General features: G+C 38.3%; 1 protein-coding gene across 1 annotated transcript in view; it reads left to right on the forward strand.

The window, feature by feature from the left end:
- Positions 1 to 8,307: 8,307 nt before the first annotated feature.
- LOC310801179 (mucin-5B-like) overlaps positions 8,308 to 16,449 on the forward strand; it is a gene marked incomplete at its 5' end in the record, with an annotated part of 29,137 nt that continues 20,995 nt past the window's right edge. The window contains 22 exons of the mRNA XM_083665174.1: positions 8,308 to 8,332; positions 8,759 to 9,020; positions 9,263 to 9,377; positions 9,899 to 9,989; positions 10,096 to 10,202; positions 10,361 to 10,577; positions 10,685 to 10,810; positions 10,968 to 11,085; positions 11,181 to 11,319; positions 11,778 to 11,888; positions 12,152 to 12,221; positions 12,442 to 12,579; positions 12,684 to 12,848; positions 12,972 to 13,066; positions 13,220 to 13,346; positions 13,449 to 13,704; positions 13,850 to 13,902; positions 14,985 to 15,088; positions 15,314 to 15,465; positions 15,561 to 15,699; positions 15,940 to 16,050; positions 16,215 to 16,394. Coding sequence (XP_083521300.1) covers positions 8,308 to 8,332; positions 8,759 to 9,020; positions 9,263 to 9,377; positions 9,899 to 9,989; positions 10,096 to 10,202; positions 10,361 to 10,577; positions 10,685 to 10,810; positions 10,968 to 11,085; positions 11,181 to 11,319; positions 11,778 to 11,888; positions 12,152 to 12,221; positions 12,442 to 12,579; positions 12,684 to 12,848; positions 12,972 to 13,066; positions 13,220 to 13,346; positions 13,449 to 13,704; positions 13,850 to 13,902; positions 14,985 to 15,088; positions 15,314 to 15,465; positions 15,561 to 15,699; positions 15,940 to 16,050; positions 16,215 to 16,394 — 2,901 coding nt within the window. The remainder of the gene's footprint in view (positions 8,333 to 8,758; positions 9,021 to 9,262; positions 9,378 to 9,898; positions 9,990 to 10,095; positions 10,203 to 10,360; positions 10,578 to 10,684; positions 10,811 to 10,967; positions 11,086 to 11,180; positions 11,320 to 11,777; positions 11,889 to 12,151; positions 12,222 to 12,441; positions 12,580 to 12,683; positions 12,849 to 12,971; positions 13,067 to 13,219; positions 13,347 to 13,448; positions 13,705 to 13,849; positions 13,903 to 14,984; positions 15,089 to 15,313; positions 15,466 to 15,560; positions 15,700 to 15,939; positions 16,051 to 16,214; positions 16,395 to 16,449) is intronic.

Below are 16,449 nucleotides of genomic sequence, written 5' to 3' on the forward strand. Positions count from 1 at the left end.
GCTTGTGGATAATATCAAAATGTTTTGTTCAATACAAAGGAGGGATCATGTAAAGAGCATCTGAGAAACCGGAGCACAGGGAAGTAGATTTGTCTGAGATTGGTTTTATTTCATTGTAAATGAGAGCCATCTGACTGCCGAAATGGAGCGATGCACTCTCTAGCCATACCTCTCTCAGCTAACCAATGAGAAGGGTGTCCTATCTTGAGGTCCTCTTGGGATCAACTGGAGTCTGGTCCAGTGGTAAATGCTTCCAACTGCAGACCACAATTGCCCCTTCTAACTGGAGTTTGATCCCAGCATCAGCTTTCCAACTAAGTGTCCACCCCTATGTCTAATCTCAATAAAGCACAAACAATATGGGGGGGAAAGAGTAGCAGTGGGATACATCGGAGGAGGGAATTTCTCTCTCTCTCTATCTATCTATCTATCGTCTTGTTTGACACTGTCTGTCTGTTTACCACTCGTCCATTTGCTGCCCTACAACATACATATGAAACTTTTTAAGCAAATGTTTTTAGGCTAATGTACATTTGACAGTGCTTGTACACTTTGGTTTCCAAACGTAACTGTTGTTTAACTTGGAGGATTCCAGCGAGATGCAAATATTTGCAGAAGAAAAGGTTTATCTTAATGCATTAACACCCACTGGTGTAATTGCATTGTGTAATTGCATACGCAAATAGGCACATATTTTTAGTCGTTGCGCTATGTGAGTTCCGGCACATACTGTACATATAAGGTCTGCTGGCTTCTTTCCATAAACTTGTGTCACAAATCTGAGTCAGTGCTCATAACTGTTACACCTATGTATCTAGAGGTGGGACACATAGGGTGTTTCTTGGATCTTTTTACTGACTCCTCTGTTGCTAATACCAGATGTGCTCAACATTCAAAGTTCTTAACACAATCATAAACAATTTAAAGTTTTCAATTGATTGAATACAATACATACCTAACTAAACCACTCTTTCACACCAAATACTCACATATGGTTACCGTTGACTGTTTTGTCATTGGCCACAATATATTTAACTATGATTTAATCCAACTGCTCTGATAATACTGAATACTGGCTAGTATAGGCTACAATTCTAGACTTTTTGATCATGCAAGTAAATATATTACATAGTGTAAGACATTCATTTACATATTTAAAAGGTAAAACAACTACACCAAATCACACATTGTATGATCGTAGTTGTGTGACCAAGTTGAGATGGTAAACTCACCCCTCAAATTCAAATATCCCCGCCTCCCATTGCCAGCTTTTCGGTGGCGCAGCTGGTTAACATTGGAAATTTGCGGAGACAGTCACGTATGCTGGCAATTCAGAGGTCGCATGTTCGGGAGCAACTCGGAATTCGAGGACTGTTTGCAAGAACTTGATGTCTGTTTCAGTTGTAATACTACAGCATCTTACACTGTCCATCAGCCATAGCAGCCCAGGTCAAAGTGCAAAAAGAATGATTATTTGTGAAACCACCTGAAACAATGCAGTGTTACAATACTTGGGTTGTCTGGATTTTATTATATAGTGTGTATGGATCTGCTGTACTTAAAGTACTGTGATCATATATTGCAATAGGTGGCCTTGCTAAATATGGTAGGGATCAAAAATTACCAATACTACAGTATTTATGTGACTAGTGCTGTAAACTTCTTGTCACAATCTCAGTAGTTCTTCAGTAGTATATGTAACGATACTGTAACTGGAAGACTAACATCTTTCTAAGCTTTGGCACACCCTCACATTGCAGAAAAAGTGTATAATTGTAGTTGACTGCTTGTCAACTTGGAAAAATAGTCAAACATTGAATACTATTACTCCTCTTCTGCACTCCAAAAATATGTATCATGTCTTTTTGTGATGTTATGAATTGATTGATAGAATGACTTACAGTGAATCTATGATTATCTTTTGAGTTGATGATTGAAGCAAATGTTCTGGTGATATTTCACAATACATTTCCATTTTGGTTCAATGATCCCAATTTGACAGATGTCCTCAATTAAATGAGTGTAGTGGAGGGTTTTGAATTTTAGAAGTAATACTGGGTTTACAAGTATTATCAGTTTTGTGTTATTGAGTTTTGTGTTAAGAGTTTTGAAAGTTGAGCACACACATTTGATATTAGCATCAAAGTAGTCGGAAATATAGTTTAGTTTAGTTCAGTTTGGTTTAGTTTATTGGGATCCCCATTAGCTGTTCCCCGGGGTCCACACATAACTTAAAACACATGACAAAGTACAGAACAGTTATATTACTGAGAAGAATAACACAGACTAACACAAAGACAATACTACATTAAAATAAAATAATCAAACATTGTCAGAGACCAAGAAACAATAAAAGGCAGAGAATTACTAACAGACTGGAGGAAAGGTGCTGTGACACAATATGTTTATTAAGATGTTTTTTTAAAACTGGTCTTGCCATTTGCTTGAGTAATCAGTGGTGGCAAATTATACTGTACTAGGTGAAATCTGAATATTATATTGTATTATCATTATGCATAAAGAAAGAAATGTAATTGTCATTCATTGCTTTCACACAGACACAAGACATACTAATTATATTTCTATGTATTATGCAACAATATGCATATACAGTCTACAAGGGAATGGTAAAGTCTAGGGGCTTGCAACAATAAAAGAGCATCAATTGCTAAATAATACATATAATACACTAATACACTCATATAGACATTTTATTGTTGTCAGCATCATAACATCACTCTCAAGTTTTTAGAGTATGTACCGTACATACCCTGCTTTGTTTATGTCTGGCAACATATTGTTTTGTCCGCTTGGTTACAATAAAGGTCACGCCCCGGTGACAATAGAGTAGTCACACTATCTGAAGGACAAACGCTGTTGCGCCATGTACTCTGACTGACAGTCTTCTTCCTGAGGCTCTGCACCCAGAAAAAAATAATGTAAAGAACTCCCATTATGTTACAAAAGTTCTCCCTATACAATGAAAAGCACTGTCTGCAGGGCAGTGACACACTGTGGAGAGAGTGGTAAATAGCTGAACAGTATTTACTTTGAACACATGTTGTGTTAGTGTCAGTAGGGGATAAGCTGGTGTTTAGCTGATAGACCTGGTCTTGCTTTTTGCCTTTGGACTACTTAGACCTGAAGCAGATATAGAGTTAAACATTTCCAAAGGAGGTGTATATGATAGTAATTTGGTCATTGAATATATGTGTATAACCCCCTTCAAAGCAACTCAAATTAAATGTTTGTTGTTTGTTTGTTTTTATACCGTGCTGTGTCTTTTTTTATCTGTGTCTATTTTTTTGTTTTGCCTTCATGCTTTACATTTGTTTGTTTTTTATTCTGGAAAAATTCTTGACAAAACTGTGGCTCTAAATAAGAACGGTGTTCCAGGAGTGCTAGCTCTGACACTGTAAAAGGCCCCAATGCACTTTTGATTTTGCTTTAGCCATCACACTATGCCACTAATGTGAGATGACATATCATGGTAGGATTTATGTAGGAAAAAAAAAAAAGAAAAAAAAATGCTGTTATAACACATAAGACAGTCAGACTCCATCACAACATTCAAGTCCCAACTCAAAACCCACCTGTTCAAACTGGCATACTATCTATAAATTGGACACTCTGCACTTCACTTGTTTTTATCTTGATGTGTTGTTTGTTTTGTTTTTAATGATTGATGTCATGCTTTTGCTTTTACTTCTTTTCTGTAAGGTGACCTTGGGTGACCTGAAAGGCGCCTCCAAATAAAATGCATTATTATTATTATTATTATAAAACATATTCCAGAGAAGTGAGAGGATTTTTAGAGGAAGCTAGTTAACTTTTTTCTCTTTCTTATTGTAAACATTGTTTTCTTGATTACATTAATCTAAATAGGCATTATTTTAAGACAGGTTAGTAGTGTAACTTATCTTTTATGTTTTTATTCATCTAAAACCTGGTTGGACTGAATAGTGGTCTTGGTGATGTACACTCTCTCTCCCAGTGTTGTTCTCCTTTTTCTCTTCTATTTTGTTTGAAACATTGTTCTGTTTGAAGCACTCTGCACAATGTTTAGAATCTACAGGATCTATTGTATTTGTATGACCACTCAAATATAACATTTCATACATAACATTTTACATATAACATTGCCGGAGTTATACTGTAATCAGCAGTACACATGTTTTTACCAAAAGAACATTTAATTAGAAGTCTCACTCCAAGTCTCCAAGGCTCATAATTTCATGACATTTTCAGGCTTCTAGTTGGGACCTAAAGACGTATCCATGTAATTTTTAGCTGGCTACATGCCTCCAGACCCACATTTCAGTTTATCTCAGTCAAATAATTTTCTTTCAAATTATAATTTTGATCTTATCAATGACAGTCAAATACAACTGTATCACTTTTTAAATGGCAAATATCATAACTCAGATCCTGCTCTTAAAGGCGTAATGCTGACTAATTTTGGCAATGCAACTAATACTATGGCTAGCCTACATGTTCACCTGGGAGTGGAGTTGCACACTAAGGAGTGGCAGTGAGTTGCCAATTAAGTGGCAATCATTCAAAAGGAACACCAAAAGCCATCCATGATGTGTGAATGATGAATACAAACATGATTAGGCCACCACCACACCTTGGCAGAGTCCAAACACTCCTTTGGTCTTATATGGTCTGATAAGTCTTCCTGTTTGTTGTGCAAATGGTTTATATATTTTCAGAAGGTTGTCATGTATTTTAGAACATTATCATACTACATACCTACTGTGTAGGTCAACACGGGCTCTGACACAACTGCCTTGGATGTATGATTATGAGGGACCCTGAGTTTTTTCCTGACCACATGATCTGATCAGGAAAAAAACTCCAGGTTATAACCTAATTCAATGGTCCTAACGAGAGTAGGAACAGGAGTTTATAAACAGGAGTTTTTTTCTGACATCGTGGTTAGGACTCAGGGTTTGAAGATTGGTTGATAGGTTGTTCTCTAAAAGATGCACTTTCCATATCTTAAAGGCACAATCTGGGATTTGTGCATCTGTTTACTGAGCAAAGGGACTATCTTTAACTGAACAAATTAGAGACTCCCTTCAGAGCTAAGAATTGTGTGTGGATCATCTACAAGCCCTCAGGACCAGACCAAGCTGCAGCCGCCTGTCCCCTTAATAACAATAACATACAGTGAAGTAAGATCTCCATTAACACACAGCATATGGACATCTGTATCAGTGGAGGCTGGTGGAGGTAGAAATCGGAGGACGGTATTTTCAATTCATATATACTATACCCATCAATTCTCGAGGGAATATGACTCTCTAATATGACTATTCTTAAATAGTTATCTTAGAACATAACCCTAAACGTAAGGTTGTTTTATTACAAAAATAAATTTAAAAAAAATAAAATAAAATAAAACATAGCTTTAAAATATGTTTCATGGACTGTCTTTGCATCCAGAGCTCTGTCTATGAATTTGAGAGTGATCACATTTTCCCTGCCCCATCTTTTAACCTCATAGCAAAACAGTGGGCCACCTATGGCTGAAAAAACAAATGAAGGATTGCATCTTTAACAAAAGACTAATGACTTATTTCTGGGAATGTATGAATAATCCATTATCAAGTGTCCAAGGGTGAATGGCCATTGGTGAAAGAGTGGCTGTAATTGCCCTGGTTACCATGTCTGGTGGTGTGAATAATATGATGGTGATCCCAATTTTAGTATTTACAGTGAACGGAGCTGAGCTCCATTGGCTACTGCTACATTTGATCTGCATTAAGATCCAGTGTCAATTCAATTATATAGAGAAAGATAACTAGCTAGCTAGCCTAAGTGAAAAATAAAAAAAAACATTACAAAAAATGTGTTCCCGACTCAATAATCAGTATAGCTCAGGGCCTAGCCTAGCCCAAGTTGAAAAGCAGGCTTTATCTGACATTTCAAATGGATGATTGACATGATCTTTGAAGAGAAGCTTTTTACTCCATTTTCCATTCTCTTGCCACTTAATTGCTGGTTATCTGTTTCCAGGCAGGCATAATGGCATGATGGCATAACGGCTGGCTGGTGGAGGTAATGAGGGCTACGAGTGTGCAACTACCAGTTGGCTGCTGGTGACCGAGGCAGAGGGGGTTCCTAGCTGAGAGAGTGCAGCACTTCAGGTCCCACAGTGTCGAGAGTTTTCCAACAATGACAGTAATCTGGACCATCAAGAATGATGATGAGCTCTTTCCGATCTTCAAAAGCTTTGGTCAGATCTAAAGAACTAAGAACTAAATAAGAATTGGCATACAGTTGTTGTTTTTTAAAGATGCAATAACTGATCTATTTCAGAGCCAAGTTTTGCGACTACTATTTAGCACAGAGCTTGAGTTAGAGGTGCACACACTGCCACCAAAATCATTGCCAACTGTTGTAACATGCTGACACAGATGTCTAGTTATGGGAAGCTAGGCAGAAAAGAAACAGTGTAAAACCACACCTTCTGCACCCACCACAGACACACCACGTTGTCTAGTAAAAGGCTCATAAACACACCTTAGAGGTGAGAGCAGGTTTCCATCAGAGGCCTTTTACTTTAAAGGCAGCCATTGGTCAAAGTTACCCCAAATGTCCTTATAAGTGATGCCTAGTAGGGTGCAGCCATTTAGGAAAGAGCAGCCACTTCCTCTGTTGGAAAACAATGGCTTGTCTGGTGCAATAATGCAGATCATGAGAAGGGCCCTTCAGAGATCTCTCACTACTAAAGTGCAAGGTCAAAACAGGGAAACATAGACATCAAATATAAGGAGCACTTGTACAACAATTTACCATAGTCAAACCACCAAGCACATGAGAGTGGAGACCACTCTCTGATAGAAAAGTGTCTGAAGAATTAATTTTGAGTGAATTTTTGTGACCAACGTGGATTAAACTTGGGTCTCTTGTGTGCCACAAAACTGCCTTAGCCTGCTACACTAACACATGTGTTCAGGTCTCAGACAAAGCACCTCCATTCCCCCTCCCTTTGACCTCTCCCTCCTCAATGCACAGACCCATAGGAGTGTCACCGTGACGGATGGGATATGAACTCAGGTCTTATTAATTCCCATTATTCTGATAATATGGTATAGGAAATAAAATATCTATATTCTTTTCATGGAGTTTATTATCATGAGTCAGGTGGTGCTTTGACATAAGAGCACAGTTTAAGTACGTCATATTTATTGATTGGCATATACTTTACTTTACTTTAAGGCCAGGAGAGCCCAAATTAGAACAAAGCTAATGGCATTTTGAAAGAGTGCTGTGTTTATAACACTGGATTAAGTAAACAAGGGTTTTCATTCACATTGAGTCACAGACCATTATTGCCATTGTGTATGAAGACTATTTCTGATAAGAGAAACAATAGGAAATGGCAACCACAATAGATGGAATTACTAATCACTCCTGTGATAGGAACACACCTACAATGTGTTACGTGAGTGTTTATCATCTTTGGAATGAGTCAAAAGATGATAAACAAATCAAATACACACACTAATACTAATGGAAAAGTAAGCCAAAGCATGTGTTTTGTGTTTATTTAGTCCATTTAGTTTTCCTCATGCATAAAATAAATCCATTAGGTTACTGTTGTGTCATTAACAGTGGTATAAACCATGTTCACTAAATGGTGGGTCGAGCCACTTGTCTGTCTTATTCAATGCAATGAGAATATGAGAATGGAGCCTCACATGGGTATGTGAGGACCATTACATCCCTGGGAGGGATCAAAGTTAAACCTTCAGCCACACCTTCACTTCCAGCAACACATCAGATCCTCCCTAAAGAGGTGGTATAAAGGCCAGATCCAACTTTAGTACCTTTCTCAAACCACCTGTGGAGAACCTGTTCACTAGCCACAGGATCACCATGTGGACAGCAGAGACACCCACATGGGTGTCAGTATGGATGGCAGTGTCAATTGGGTTAACTGCGTCTCAAAATGGTAGGTAGAATTCATGATTTTGCTCTACAGGAAACCTCATACTTTCGAGTTGTCTGAGTATTTGTACTGTTACAGTGCTTTCATAATACTGTAGTTCTATGTATAATTAATGGGACAACAATGAAAGGATATGTGGCTAAGTTCAGTCCTGCCTTTATGTGTCTTTGTTATAGCATTAGACATGATTCATGAATAGGTCAACATAGGAATGGCAATAGCAAGCAACATAGCATGGTCGACACAGAATTGCACAATTTACAGCAAATGTTTTCTGCACTTTATTGATTGACCTTTACTTTTCAGCCGACACTTCTAAGACTAAGATTAACATCATCCCCTCTATGACAAGGATACCTGAAATTGCGGGTACGTTTTGCAACAGATATGAATGGATGTCCCTTTATTGTCCTTAGCCTTAAGGACAATAAACCAGATGAGAACAGTCAAACCAAGTGGTGCTAGGGTTTGTGGATGCATGAAACAATGCAATACAAGAAACACTTTAGGATGTGTGTTCTGTTGTCATTGATGTGATGGAGATTTTGTGCAGTTCAAGTAAAAAAAAGTGCTGATGGAAAAAGAGTGGTTTGTCAGTCCTCAATATCCTACACCGCATCCACCAACCCAGCTTGTCCACTCTTCAGAAGAAAAACAATCTGTACAGTATATGGGGAAGATGTCTGTGTCTTGTAAAGTAGCCTTCTCACTTTTTTTCTCTGCATTCAAAGACAAAAATCTCTGAATCACATGTTGTCATAGCTGATAGTTTGGTGATCATTGCTTTGTCCCCAGGCGTGAGTCCTGCACATAATGGCCAAGTCTGCAGTACGTGGGGTAACTACCACTTCAAGACCTTTGATGGGGACGTCTTCCAGCTGCCGTCTACCTGCAACTATATCTTGACCTCATTGTGCAAAGGCAGCTATGAGGACTTCAACATCCAGATGAGGCGACAGGTGGTGAACAATGTAACCACCATCAGTGAAATCATCATGAAGCTGGAAGGGATTGTGGTGGAGCTTTCCAAGGGCTCCATTGTTGTCAATGATAAAACGTGAGTTCCTCCAGGATTCCTCAGGTTGCTGCTGTTCTCAATCAATGCCTGGCTAAGTAGTTGGATATCACGATGGTCCCCCAGTGGCTTGGATATAGATGATGACACACAACATTCTGTACTGTTACTGTGATCGTTATGTTTGTCCAAGCACGCATCTCCAGTGACAGAGCAGAGAATACATCATCACAAAAAGAAATTGCATGAAATAACAGTCTTCTCTAATCCTTTGTTTTCCTCAGAGTGACCCTACCATTCAGCCAATCCGGTGTAGTAATTGAGAAGACTCCTTCCTACATTAAGATCAAAGCAAAACTGGGTTTGGTGGCCATATGGAATGAGGATGACTCCCTTCTGGTAGGAATATTACACATAAATAATTTCCATGTAGATACCTTATATTGTAGTCCATGTACTTTAAGTAAAAAATGGATGGGAGAAACTACATTAAGTGGTCAGGGAACTCCAACACTCATAATAGTTAGCTCTTCCTGACCATGCAATAGAGGTTTACACAAGAGCACGTAAGAGGACTTACATGACTGACCAGGAACAATGTTGAATATTGTAATCATTAAAACAGTCAATCCTCCACCTAATCTTATAGACAACCTACCACACTGTAATACTTGCACTGTTGATGTCTTTATTTGAACCCATATGGGCATTGGAAATGTCTGTGGAGTAAGACCATTTAAAGTTTATCGTATATTTATTATCTACTTCAAATCTCATACAAGTACCATTACTGTTTGCATCAGGCTTTGAGGTTTACTTTCAGGTCAGTCTTAATTGCAGATGGATTGATGTTTATGTGAACTGAAGGGCTTTAAACAGGATCTACACTGATGATTTCCCTGATGATGTCCTTTTTATAGGTGGAGATGGATATCAAATACAGAAACAAGACCTGCGGGTTATGTGGAGATTTTAATGGGTTTCAACTCCATGATGAGTTCTTTATCAATGGTAAATTTTTACTAGAGCAAAAGTTGCAAAATGTAAACCCTATTGTTCGGAATATCAATGGAATTGAACAATTGCTGGATATATTCTTCCCTTTAATTTTATGAAGGTGTGAAAATATCTCCTGTTGACTTCGGAAACATCTGGAAAATGGACGGCCCAACTGAAAGCTGCACTGAACACTCCCTGCCTTCAAATCAGAAATGCTCCCATCTGGTAATCTCTATAAGATAAGAATAAAGAAAGAGTGGACATCATAGTGTTCAATCATAGTGTTTACTATGTCACTGTAAGTGCTTATGTTACTGTTTATATAAGACTTCCTCTCTCATCCCCTCCTAAGTGTCATCTTTTTTTCTGTTTATGTTTGGTAGAAGCCAATTTGTGAGCAGCTGCTCTCAGATCCTGCCTTTAGCAGCTGTAAGGACTTGCTGTCCATTGATTCATTTGTTGGGGCCTGCATGGCTGACTTGTGCCACTGTGATAACAGTACCAACTCCTTTTGCCTGTGCAACACCATCTCAGAGTACTCCCGCCAGTGTGTTCATGCAGGCGGGACGCCTAAGCAGTGGCGGACTGAACAGTTCTGCTGTAAGCATGACCATTCTGTATTTACATAGCAACATTCAGTCAAGTTATGCATATGTTTTGTCAACAAAACCTTGCATCAAAACATTGAACCATCCTTGTTTGTGCAGATAAGTCATGTCCATACAACATGGAATACCAGGAGTGTGGAAACCCATGTACAGACTCCTGCTCCAACCCTGAGAGAGGCCACCTTTGTGAGGAACATTGCACAGATGGATGCTTCTGTCCTCCAGGTACTGTAGGGAGACAACTTTGAACTCTGACTGAACAAGTATGAATCATGGAAAATTTCCTTGGCATCGAAAATTGACTGAATTTAAAATAGCGGACTCCCATTATGTGGACCTTGGTGGAATGGAGACAAATAAACAAATATGCTCTCACCCAAAGGCACTGTTTTGGATGACATCAACAAGAATGGTTGTATAGCCTTGAATGAATGCTCCTGCAGCCAAAATGGAAAAACCTACAAACCTGGAGAGTCTTATTCAAGCACTTGTAAAGAATGGTAAGATATAGGGGCAACACAATCTGACTTTTATGACTCATAACAAGGGGTGACATTTTTTTACTTCCATAACATATTTGATATTTCTCGTTTAGCACTTGTGCTGGTGGTCAGTGGGGTTGCAAGGAGAAGAACTGCCCTGCGACTTGTTCTGTGGAGGGAGGATCCCACATCAACACCTTTGATGGGAAAGCATACACCTTCCACGGGGACTGCTCTTATGTTCTGGCCAAGGTCAGTATGCAGTTTCCTCAACAATATTGTGTAGTCTCATTCACATTCACAGCCATCTTCAAATGTTGTAGTATTGTATGGTGTATTTGTATGTCTAATGTATGTAGCCTGGATTACAGCATTTCCAACACTTTTGTTTCGAGAGGCAGATTGAGTTTGTATATTCAAACCCCACTAGCTGTTATTTATGTTAGTTTATGTTAGTTTATTCAACAAGGATTTTTCCATGGTACTCTGTCCTCTATATTCCAAAAGGTCCAAACAACATTGGGACATTAACAATTAATCTTATGTGCCTCTACATTTCATAATAAAGTTTGTTCTCTTTTGCTCTCATCTGAGATAATGTATTTTAATAATTTTTCAATAAGATCCACAAGGCAAGACTTCATGATTTTACTGCCATCAATGCACTTGTTTGTGCCAGCTAGTCAATGTGTCTCCATATGTTTTTTCAGGAATGCAATGGGGAGGAGTTTACTGTACTGGGAGATCTGGTCCAGTGTGGGCTCTCCGACAGTGAGACTTGTCTAAAGGCCGTTACCCTGGGCCTCTCAAAAGGAGCTACTGTGAGTAATCTCACTGACATATTTTGACTGCTATAAATGTTGCTTTTCAATGTTATGTTTTTGCATAAATTGTAAACTGTAATAACTATAAACATTGCTTTTATAATTTGCATTAGGGACAAATGTTGCACCTACAAAAATGTGATTATATACATTTAATTTATATTTAAAGTATTTCTTTACGCTGTATTTGCAGTGAATAAAAGTGAATTCATATCTTGACTAAATGTTTGGACCCACTTTGCCCCCCTTGTATTATGCAGGTGATTAACATAAAACCCAGTGGAAAAGTCTTTGTCAACGGAATCTATTCTCAGTTGCCATTTTCTGCTGGTAAGCTATAATTGCAAATATACAGTACCTTACATCAGTAAGTTCTTGAGTCTAACCATGCACAAAACCCATTACCCACAGCTTAAGGCACACCATTATATTGAACAGATAATTACACATATTACTGAAGATGTCATACCTTTGTGCAGTTGCCAACAAAATTCACATTTGAATGATTTTCTCTAATTGTCCAATCATTTTTCTACTTTGTTCTTTATAGCGGGATCAACCATTTTCAGAGCATCCACATTTTACATCATTGTCCAGACCTCTTTTGGCCTCCAGTTAGAAATTCAACTCATACCAGTCATGCAGATTTACATCACTGCAAGCACCACTTTCAAGCAGAGAACATGCGGTACGTCTCTTTACACGACTTCACTTTACATCCCGCTGACATTTCCAAGGTTCTGTGAAGTCTTTTCTTTACTTTTATTAAAATGTTTTATGTTCACCTAAAAGGTCTTTGTGGAAACTTCAATGACAACCAAGGGGATGATTTCAAGACCATGAGTGGAGTAACGGAGGGCACAGCCATAGGTTTTGCGAACACCTTCAAAACGCGAGCCAGCTGCCCAGACATCATAAGTAGCTTTCAAAGCCCCTGCAGTCTGAGTTTTGACAATGGTAGCTACACATTAAATAGTTTAACACTTTTCCATTTTTGTTTTCAATGTTGTAGGTAATGCCTCAAGTGCTCATAAATGTCAGCCTAGATACAATTATTTGTTTATTTTTCATCTATTTCAGAAAAATATGCCCTGCACTGGTGCTCTCTGCTGTCAGATCCTAAAGGAGTGTTTGCCCTGTGCCACACAGCAATAAGCCCAGACACTTACAAAGAGGTTAGTTTCTTTTCTGAGGTATACTGTATGTGATGGTGCTCGTGTAGCCAACATACAGTATGTAAGGCACGGCATGCCAGCTGGTGGAGAGCTGTTTGTTGTTTACATGTTTTATTATTATAAATACAGTTCTGACTTTGATCCTCCATCCAGAACTGCATGTATGACAGCTGTAACTGTGAGAAGAGTGAGGACTGCATGTGTGCTGCCGTCTCCTCATATGTCCACGCTTGTGCTGCTGCAGGCATCCAGCTCAAAGGCTGGAGAGACACGATCTGCAGTAAGTAACTACAATAATTATATTTAAGATCTTTGCACAGACCTTCAGGTAAGATGAAGTTGTCTACATTTGGGCACTAAAACTAAATGTTGATATCCCCAGCAAAATACTCCACCTCCTGCCCCAGCACAATGGTCTACGCTTACAGCATAAAGAACACCGGCCGTTCCTGTCGCTGCTACAGCAACTCTGACTTCACCTGCTCAATCACCTTCGAGCCTGTGGATGGGTGCATCTGTTCTGAGGGCACCTACCTGAATGATGCGGGCAAGTGTGTACCACCAACCAGCTGCCCTTGTTATTACAAGGGCTCAGTGGTGCCCCCTGGGGAGGCCATCAGCAAGGATGGAACCATGTGGTAAGAATGCGGTTATTATGTGATTCACTACGCAATACAGTACTAACATTGCCTGATATTTTGCCTATGACTTTGCTTATTCCAGAATTTTGAGGACTGGTACATTAAATTAACATTATCTGTTTTGTTTTTCTTTTTATTTCAGCACCTGCAAGGAGGGCAAACTCAGTTGTATTGGAGATCGTGAACACCACCCATGTGAGTTGAGATTATATATAAAATACCTTTCTGCCATTATTAGTTATTGTACTGTGGCTGGAAATCCTGAATATGTATTGTATTCAGTTATCTTACTGGCATTATGCCAAAGCCACTGTCACTGTAATTGTTTCAGTATTTACAAATAATGATATATTGATGAATGACATACCCATTGACTATGATTGATATAACTAAATACCTTAAAGAATGAAAGTTGAACAACTGTTTAACCTCATCATAACCAAAGCAATAAGGACCTATTACTCCATTGTTAATGTTTTGGTTGTCATAGGACACTTATAGGAACTAAACAAATTATATATATATATAATATAAAAGGCATTACCATATAACTTTTGACTGGTACTGTATATATATATATATATATATATATATATATATATATATATACAGTACCAGTCAAAAGTTTGGACACACCTTCTCATTCAATGGTTTTTCTTTATTATTTTCTACATTGTAGATTAATATTGAAGACATCAAAACTATGAAGGAACATATATGGAATTATGTAGTAAACAAAAAAGTGTTAAACAAACCAAAATATGGTTTATATTTTAGATTCTTCAAAGTAGCCACCTTTTGCTTTGATGACATGTATATACAGTACCAGTCAAAAGTTTGGACACACCTTGCAAAGAGTGTGCAAAACTGTCATCAAAGCAAAAGGTGGCTACTAAGAATCTAAAATATAAACCATATTCTGGTTTGTTTAACACTTTTTTGTTTACTACATAATTCCATATGTGTTCCTTCATAGTTTTGATGTCTTCAATATTAATCGACAATGTAAAAAGTAATAAAAATAAAGAAAAACCATTGAATGAGAAGGTGTGTCCAAACTTTTGACTGGTACTGTATATATATATATATATATATATATATATATATATATATAGCTTCAAACCATGTTTTGTAAAGGTAATGCTGTAATGTCAACAGATGTCATAGAAATCAATGGCTATTTTCATGTTAAAATGCATTTGGTCCCTAGTTTGTTTTGTTGGTAGCCCTGCATGCAGAAATCACTGACATGCATGATTTCATTATTATTTCCACAGCATGTGATGCACCGATGGTTTACTTCAACTGCTCCAGTGCAGCAGTCCCAGGAGTTAGAGGGTCAGAGTGTCAAAAAAGCTGCAATACTCTGGATATGGCCTGTGTGAGTCCCCTATTCACTTAATGGAAGGTGGAAACCATACAATTGAAACAGAACTTATCTTGACGTTCCTTATAGAAAAGATGGTTCTTGTTTACAGTTAGGGACTCTATGAAATCACAAATCGAATGGTAATTAGCTAATGTCATACAGTAGCTTACTACAATATTCTGTATCAAGCACCACTTGTGCATTGTTGTGGCTCACATCAATAATTTCACTCAACAGATCAGCACAGAGTGCATATCAGGCTGTGTGTGTCCCTCTAGACTGGTATCTGATGGAAAAGGTGGCTGCATTAAGCCGGACCTTTGTCCTTGTTTCCACAATGGGGCTCCTTACCAACCCGGAGACAGCATCAAGGTTGACTGCAATACTTGGTATGTTAATCTGGCTTTGGTTGAGATATCTAACCAGCACCAGGGTCAATTTCGTCTTATAGAAATATAATACTACCTATTTATTTCACTCTTAGCACTTGCAAAGAGAGAAAATGGCAGTGCACAACAAACCTGTGTCATGGAACTTGTGCCATCTATGGAGATGGGCACTACATAACTTTTGATGGGAAACGATTCACTTTTGATGGAAGCTGTGAATACACTCTTACTAAGGTATGGTTTCAGGGAATGAAAACAATTTAGGTAATTGATGTTTCATCAATTGACTAATAACATTTTCACACTACTGAGCTGAGCCAAGCCAAACTGTTCTACATTGGCCTGGTTATACATCCACCATAGTTGCTGGAACTGTGCAGGAAAGGACAATGTGAAAATAAAATATCCAAGCCAGCACAGTGTGATTCGTAAAATCAGATCTTCCTTACGATGCTCCACTATCTGCCTGAACAGGACTACTGTGGCAACAGTAATGCCAATGGCAGCTTCAGAGTCATCACTGAGAACATCCCTTGTGGGACGACAGGAACCACCTGCTCCAAGGCTATCAAGCTATTCCTAGGGGTAAAAACCTCTTTAAAATAGACTTCTACAAATGATGCATACATTCATATGCTGAAAACGTATTCTACAAATAGATAAATGCTTTATGAGGCTACAAAACACATTACATAATCATTGTAACATAGTGAGATCAATTATCACACTTAACTATTTGTCTTTTCCAGAGCACTGAATTAATTCTGACAGAGGGGAACTACCAAGTCATCCAGAGAAATACTGGGGAAGAGGTTCCTTACCAGATTTACACTATTGGGATCTATCTTGTGATTGAAGCCAATAATGGTTTGATTCTCATGTGGGACAAGAAGACAAGCATGTTCATCAAGCTTAGCCCACGGTTTAAGGTAGATTTATTTTTTTACATTTTATCTGTTCTGTCTATTCACCAAGTCTGTTACG

The sequence above is a fragment of the Argentina silus genome (assembly GCF_951799395.1).
Source record: "Argentina silus genome assembly, chromosome: 2".
Lineage (NCBI taxonomy): Eukaryota > Metazoa > Chordata > Actinopteri > Argentiniformes > Argentinidae > Argentina > Argentina silus.